The 8621-nt window shown below is 39.6% G+C and overlaps 1 protein-coding gene across 1 annotated transcript; it reads right to left on the bottom strand.

Moving 5' to 3' along the window:
- Positions 1-2114: 2114 nt before the first annotated feature.
- LOC147762617 (uncharacterized) lies at positions 2115-7847 on the bottom strand. Its single transcript, XM_087011487.1, has 3 exons — positions 7798-7847; positions 6159-6241; positions 2115-2894 (listed from the first exon to the last, which is right to left on the bottom strand). Exons 1-3 carry the CDS (start codon positions 7845-7847, stop codon positions 2533-2535), a joined length of 495 nt encoding a protein of 164 aa, XP_086867613.1. The 3' UTR covers positions 2115-2532.
- Between the last annotated feature and the right edge of the window lie 774 nt (positions 7848-8621).

Genomic DNA, 8621 nt, shown 5'->3' with positions numbered 1-8621 from the left:
GAGGATTTTACTAAAATGTATGTACTTACTGGGGGAAAGATTTCAAATGACAATTTAGCCCTCTTTATAGACCTATAACGAGTAAATGGTCCGTAATGTTGTTTTAATCTGTATCCTTATTCAAAGTGAAAGAAATGCTACTCCTCTTCAGTTGGGTAGAATTTATGATAAACCGCTGAACAGGTATTTTCACATCCATCACTGAGAGAAATTTTAATGCATTTATGATTTAGTTAAGATTAGCCAAATGAATATCAGTGTCTTGTATGAATACATTTATGTCTTTTTTGCAATTGGGGTCAATGTCATCCATAGAGCTATCTGTGGAAAACTATATATAAACTTTTTATAATATAAATCCAAATGTTTTTACTGTTCGAGTTGCTGACAACATGGTGAACTTTTTATTGATGTTTGTGCGAAACGTCTGTCTAGACGATGATAATTTGTGCCCCTCCGGTAGAAAAAAGGCAAAAGATTGATGTCTTTTGGATAATTTGTCTAATTAAATCGATGAAAAGGGTAATCTTAATGTTTGTCAATATTACCTGGATGTCATATTTATTCCAAAATAAGGACCACCTTGACTTTCATCGATAAAATTGACGGTTTCCCAGTAGTTTCTCCAAGTTCCTGGAGTATCAGTTGACAGGGGAGTGACGGCGATTCCATACCACTTTCCTAGAAACTATACCCCACACGCCTACTGAGTAGACTCGGCGACAGAAGAATCCTTTTATTATTATTGATCTTAGACCGCATTCACATCGAGTTGAGCCAGGCTTTACAAATCCTGGGACCAAATATGGCGGACGTACATGAAAGAAAAACCGCCTAATCTTTTAATAGTCTCTCCGCCTCTCGCACGCCTCCCCACGCGTCGTCCCTGCGGGGGTACAGTCATTAAATCTCGGCTCCATTGGGACGACACATGGGGAGGCGTGTGAGAGGCGGGGAGACTAATAAAAGATTAGGCGGTTTTTCTTTCATGTACGTCCGCCATATTTAGTCCCAGGATTTGTAAAGCCTGGCTCAACTCGTTGTGAATGCCATCTAAAACGCTCAGTAAAAGTAAACGTGCAAGGTACATTTATGAAATAAACCTATGGGCTAGACCTAATAATCTGCGGTTGAAATGGTCCCGGTTTGCAAAATGTTACAAGAAGACACCCCTTTAAATCCACCAATGAATCCACGTACTTTTACACCATATGCATACATTACTTCCAATCTTACATCTAATGTATACTACGTGTACTTATTTTGAGGCGTCCAGATGTCAAATAAAAATAATTAACAGGAAAAAAAGCTCATAAACTCAGCTACCTACCCGGTTTAAATCTACGTCTCTCATGGGGTCTACGTCGCAATCAGACGGGACAGGAATAAGAGAGGTACTGCAAATTCCTAGGCTTTCCAATATCAAGGCGATCATCGCCATCCGGGACAGCGGCATGAACATGTTGGCCCTATGTTCTGTCTGAGTACGGAATGAGACAGATAAAAGCGTCTGTATTACACACGGTGACGTGCACACGAAGAGATATTACCATAATGATTATATTTCACAAATAGTCAAGTTATGGGACAGACTAGGATCCGCCAATGTCGCGCTCTCCTTGGCACACGTAGGCCTGCGACTTAGTTCTTGTTCTAACTTTATCACTTATTCTCATTTCATGGTTTTGAATATGTACGTTTTGCAAAGGTTTATTTTTCTGATCAAAAGCTTAAGATAACCGAGAAAATGAGAACATTTTTAAAGACACCACTCAGTGTAAGTTCCTTAAAAAGGAGCGTTTGAGAAGCGGGCTTTGAGAACGTTTGAAAATGAAAACGAAGTAAAATATTATTGGATTGCCTGCAGGGTCGGATCCAGAGATATTTTCTGACAATCTTCCAAATTATCTTTGTTGATCCATCCTCCATTTTTGACCGTCTTCTGACAAAAAATGGATATTCGTCAATATAAACTTAATCAGCCCCTGGCCTGTGTGTCAAGAACGATCCAAGGCGTTACTTTGGAGTTTGGCTCTTGGAAGGATCTTGGGCTCAGAAAAAACTACTTTAGTTTGTATCACATAAACCTTTATTTCAGGGCCTTTTTTATGTCTGAATTGGAATAGATAAGTAGATATTCAGGGCGAAAAAAGACTTGTAGCGATTTTTTAAACGCGGACAGCTAAGAATAACTAACGTTTAAGAAGGAACAATTAGAATAGCACCGAGGAAAACCTAAGAGGTACAACAAATTATTTGCTTAATATAATTTTTACAATACATCTCGGATTATTTCTTTACAAAAATGGATAGCGCAGAATGGAATTTCAAAGGCTTAAGAGAAACACCAAAGCCATTATATCTAAAATCATACATAAATCTAAAAAGTGAGAACAATTTAAGTAGACATCCAGCTCAAACTATTCTAAAAAAATTATGGTTTTCTGTCCCTTTATAATGGTCTTACGCATGTAGACCGTCTAAATGATCCTATGATATTGGACCTGACTCCGGCAATGGCACTGGTTAAGATTAGAAAAAAGGTCTCTGTACTGCCCAGCCACGGTATCTGCCTTCCCCTCTCAGACCAGCCCAGTAGCGTTCACGGGGAGCAAACATGGACCAGAATATCGCCCAAGGATCACGTCTGCACGCCGCATCTAGCTCTTTACCCTCGCAACCCACGTGTTCCACTTTTATGAAGTTAGCAGCCCGAAGACAAGGGACGCAGCGCCTCAGTCTCCTTAGAGCCGCCCGAGTGGCTCTCCATGGTATACAGTCCCTGCCGTAAAAGGTGATGAGGCTCTCGTTGAGTTTCACGTAGTAGTCGCGAGTCAGGGCGTAATTGACGTAGTCGGTGGCGACCACTATTCCGTAAACTTCTGGATGAGTTTCTGAAAAAGTAGTATAAATGAGTATATTGTTACATAGTGCAGGGAATTATATCGTAGACTACGTGTAAGGGATAAACTCTATACATTGCAGTAGATGATTTAGAGGGGGGGGGGGGTCAGGGTGGTCCTGACACTCCCCTCGGTTTCTGAAAAAAAAAAAAACTCACTAATATTCCCCTCTTGAAATAAGAGTTTTAACTAACTGATTGGTAGTTCTTAACCGTTCCAAATGGCACCGTTTGACCTTCAAACCACCAAAATATTTTGGGGCCCTTTAGCGGGCCCCAAAACCCACCACAAGGGGGCCGAGGGGCAGCTTCAAAACCAAGGCCTGTCATTAGTAGAAAACACTGACACCTCCCCCCCTTCAAATTCTGGATCTGCCCCTGTCTTACCACCTGTATATCAAATTCGATCAGCAGGAAAAATGTCTTCTTTGCAGAATTATTTGTCAAATATGTTTTTTTCAAAATTTGCATCGTTGCAACTACTTTTACACGTTTGAACGTTTTGAAATGATTCCTTCCTTCTTATCGTGGCTTGCTTAAACCATAACCGCCTTTGATCCAATTGTGCTGTTTAACGTCTTAGGTGAACCCAAACAAAATCTCAGCACAAATCGAACTCATAGAATGTTCCGTGTCGTCTTCTCAAACAAGGCCTCGTGTACATCGTGAACTTAACGCTGATGACAAGACCATGTTCGGGGACTATCGTTGCGCGAGAAGAAATACATCTGTACGGGCTATCGATTGTAATTACAGATTAAAACATGTACAACCAAACTGGTCCTCTGCGTGACAAGGTAGAAAGTTTCATTTGGTCTAAGATTTATCTACGAAGCTTTTCCGGCTCCGTGGTAATTCCGCTATCTTAAACAGCTATACCCTTGCCCGCGGTGGTTCGAATGCTGGAGTGTTTAATGCAATACTTTTTGCAAGATATGATTTCTGATAATTGCATTTTATTACTATAAGAAGTATATTAGGTAGGCGGGTGGGTCAGGTACAACGCTATCGATGGCGTGCGCGGCTACAAGGGAAGAAAGCCGTCATCAACCATGGTAACGGAAAGTCACGGCTAACGCATGTCAGTCCGTTACAGCAACGAACTGATCCTGCAATCGGTAAGCCACGGGAAAGCCGGTATAGTTTAGAATAAATGATCGATTTGACAACAATTTTTTGTTGGTCATTGTCTTAATGCTTCCTTTCTCTTCATTTTAGTCTTTAAAATGATGCTTGGAAGGGGGCGGTTTTCTCTGTCCTTTACCATCTACGTCACAGATAAAACTTGAATGGAGTCAATAGCTAATACGGTATGGCAGCATGCATGTCATACTGCCCTTTCAACCAAAAAGTGCTATCTTCTCAGAAAGTAGTTTTTTTTTCAAAAGTCACGCCGCCCCTATTGTTTTACCCAAACATGTCTTTTTTTTTCATGCCCCCCCCCCCCCTTAGGCCCCTGCTTACCAAGACTGTTCATATGATTATACAGTGCCTGGGGCAGACCCACAGTCGACATTTCAAATATCAAAGACTACTCAAAACCTAAACCGCTCAGGTGTGAACCGCTCTGGCTCTCATCGTGCTCTATAACGTCACAGGTGAAGACAAAATCTGTGTAATCTCAGAAATCTCTCAGTAATCTCAGTATAAACCAAAATGAAAGTTAAAGCATATGAGGTCATCTAACTAGGAACGTTCCGGGCAGACTTAACAATAAAAGTGACCAACTTGAATTGACAATTGATCCCCACCTTACTGACGAAGCTTCTGTGGCTCCGCGGTAATGCCGCCGTCTTGGGCACAACAAGACACTTACACGCGGGTTCGAATCCAAAGATTTTCAAAGAAACTTTTTTGCTCGAAATAATTTCTAAAAATTGCCTTTGATTACCATAAGAGGAAACTCGTTCGTCTGGAGGGAGGGCGGTTCAATCACGGCGCAGTCGGTAGCGTGTTTGGTTGCAAAAAATACCAAGCCATAAGCAAACCATGGGAACGACAAGTCACGAGTTCAAACCCCAGATCACGCATGTCAGTTCACCATAACAACGAGCTGGTCCCGCAGTCGAATACGAATGCAGGCTCTCGTGTGTCCCAGCAAACTACCTTTTGCATAAAAATTCAGTATAGTTTAGAATTAGTGCTCGATTTTGACGACAACTTATTGCATGGCGTCATGCATGTAACGCAGCCCTTTCATTAAAAAAAGCCATCTGCTAGATGGATTATCAGCAAGAAAGTTTTTTTCAAAAGTCACATTGCTGCAATTGCTTTTACTTTTTATGCCCCCCTTCCCCTCCTTTGGCCTTGCTTATCAAGACTGTACATATATTCGCACAGTACCCGGGGCAACTCCACAGTGGACGTTTGAAAGGGCAAAGACTACTCGCAACCAAAACCGCCAATTTGTGAACCGCTTTGGTTCTAATCGTCCTAATAACGTAACAGGTGAAGTCAAACGTAAACTCAGTGTGAAACAAAATGAAAATAACAGCATCCGAAATCATCTCACTAGGAACGTTCCGGGCAGGCTTATAAAATAAAAATGCGACGTAACTCTAATTGCGTCAGCAGCTTTCCCGTTATAACACTACGTCATACCACCTGTAAACTGCGGTCAGCAGAAAAAATGGGATCTTCCCGGCGGAATTGTTTGCCAAATATATATTTTTCTCAAAATTGGCTTCGTCGCAGTTGTTTGAATGGAATGCGCATCAGCTTATACGTATTATAAGTTTTTTTAATGATTCCCTCTTCTAATGGGATTACTAAAACTAAAACTGTCCTACTGTGCTCTTCAACGTCATTGGTGAAGCCTTGGACATATTCGTTATTATTTCCAAGGCGAGGTCAAACTAAATTTCAGCATAAAACAAATTAACATAGTAACATAGTAAAAAAGTAAACTATCTAGGAACGCACCGTTCTACGGCTCTCCACAATAATAATGGGATAACAGACTGATTACATTCGCGTCCTGTTTTGAGCTAACCGTAACTTACTAAATGCTGAGATGGACTGCCAAGTTAGGTCGACTCAACTTCGGCCGAAAATTTAAGGGGAATTGGGGTGAAAATAAAACTTGCAGGGCATGCCTAGCGTAACAACATTAAGGTGGACTTTAATGGCGCATGGTCAATGTTTGTGGCGAGCGTAAGCACATGCAACGGCTTTAAATAACAATTTAGCCTTCATTATACACGTAAATCGTTTTAACACGTTGATACTGATTCAAAATGAGCCAAAGGTTTCTCACTGTTATCTAAAGCAAATATTCCTTCCTCTTCAGTTGGATAGAATTTGTGATAATCTTCCGAACAGGTATTTTCGTTTCCGTTACTGGAAGAAAATATAAGTGCTTATTGATTTGGGTAGCTAAATAAATGTCGCTCTTTTGTATAAAAAAAAGTGTTTTAGGTAATAGGAGTCACTTTATCCCTATAGAATTACCAAGAAAACAAAACATACTTTAAAATATTTAAGTTGGCGATAATATAATTAAATTTTATCTGAATATTTTGTGAAGCGTTAGTTTTAGACTGAAAAGTATTATAATGTGCCCCTCGGGTTAATATAAAAATGGAAAACGGTGAAATATTGCGGTTTAAACGTCCGATAAGATCGATAACAACGATAAACCTTATGTTTGCCAACTTTACCTTGATGTTTGAATTACTCCAACATAAGGACCACCTTGACTTTCGTCGATGTAGCTGAGGATTGTCCGATAGTTTCTCCAAGTTCCTGGAGTATCGGTTGACAGTGGCGTGATGGCGATCCCGTACCACTTACCTACAAACTATATCCGAAGCACTTACTCAGTAGAATGGACGACAAAATGACCCTTTTATTATTATTATTATTATTATTATTATTATTATTATTATTTTTATTATTATTATTATTATCCATCTAGAATGCCCTGTAAAAGTAAACTTGGAAAGTTCGTTTCAGGCATGATGTCAGCATGAAATTCATTCTCCTAAACTTGGTTTTCTAAATTCAGTGTCCACTAGCATTGATTGTGCACAACAAACTGATTTCTGCTAGACTTTCGTCCTAATTTGTGTTCAGATGAGATGTCTAAAAAATCTATTGTGTTCCGTCTCTGAATTCATTGGCCAGACTAAAATGTTCACTTTTGGGCATTTTGAAGCACTGTGATCAGAACAAAAACTTGCGTTTTTTTTAAATATTTAATTTTGATTTTTATTTATTTATTAATTTTTTGGGCAAGTATATATTGGTGAAAAGTGCTTATGCAGTTTCATAACAACGCGGGAAAGTCACGCTGTGACCGAAAGCTTTGTGAGGTTTAGCTCAATGCTGTTTAGAAGGTGAAAAGCTTAAAATTATAATCATTATCAATAAACTAGACAGACGAATTTTCAGCAGAAACTATTAACTAATATCTGAAATTGGCCAGATCTCAAACAAGAATAATTTACAGGAAAAATAACTCGATAACTCAGCAACGTACCCGGTTTAAGTCTAAGTCTCTCATGGGGTCTACGTCGCAATCTGACGGGGCAGGGATGAGAGAGGCACTGCAAATTCCTAGGCTTCCCAATATAAGGGCGATCACCGCCATCCGGGACAGCAACAAGATCATGTTGATCTTGTATCCTTTCTGAATACAGCATGGGAGACAGGAAAAAGAGACCGTATTACACAGGGAGAGAGGATAGGGTGAAGAATTACCATAACGTTTGCATTTCGGTCATTTAATGTCCTTGTTCACTTACGCGAGAAGTCAATTAACCTCCTTGTCCCCTTTAAGTCCAGGGCACCGGCCACTTTTCATTACTAAAATGGAGGCGGATGAATATTCAGTGCAATCACATACATGTATCAGTATGGCATTGTTACACTTTCTTCCAACTGGCAAAATTTACCACTCAAAAAGGTCTCTAAGGCAGTGAACTTGGTTCGCCAGTGCAGCCATTTTCTACGTTATTGTTTTCTCATTCGGCAAAACTGTAGTCACAAACATGTTTAACTTGTAATGTGTAGGCCTAGGCCTTATCCTATGACCCGCTATTCCCGCTATTCACTCTCAGGTACATGTGCACGTACCTGTAGGCCCGGGACTCGGTGTAAAGACTTGTTAAGGTAAATGGAGTATTTTTTCCTATGTCATTACAAATTAGCAATGCATAGTTTTAAAATGCTTTCTACATGTAGTCATATTTCTTATTAAAAAAAAAAAAAGAATTATCAGCACTTAAAACACCACTTGGTGTAAAAAAAAAAATAGTCACGGATGCCGTTTACACTAAATTTTGAATAGAAGTTGAATTGGTAACATTCAGTCATTCCAGACTAGATACACACATTGAATGACCAGCATTATGCAGAAATGCCCTTTATAAAATAAAATATCCAATTTTTCCGCAAAATCGAATTTTTCTCGAAAAAAAAAGCAATTTTCTCCTTTTCAAAAATTATTGATTGACTTTAATTATATGTTTCTGTCCATATTGAATTATATCACTTAGTTCCAAGTGTTTCCCGTACCATCTAGAACTACACCCGCGTTCCTGATATCCCCAATGCAATTACTGCGCAGAATCGTTTTTCAATAAACAAGAAAATAGTGCGTTGTTGGCTGTGTGTTGCGTGTAATATGGACGATTTTTGTGAAGTTTCTGAAGTTCCGAGATGCCATGGCTTGGATCTTGCAAGGATCTAAGGCTCGGAAATAAAAACTATACATAAG

The sequence above is a fragment of the Lingula anatina genome, chromosome 4 (genome assembly GCF_051362555.1).
Source record: "Lingula anatina isolate TDL-2025a chromosome 4, LinAna3.0, whole genome shotgun sequence".
NCBI lineage: Eukaryota > Metazoa > Brachiopoda > Lingulata > Lingulida > Lingulidae > Lingula > Lingula anatina.
This window is presented reverse-complemented; position numbering and strand designations above follow the sequence as displayed.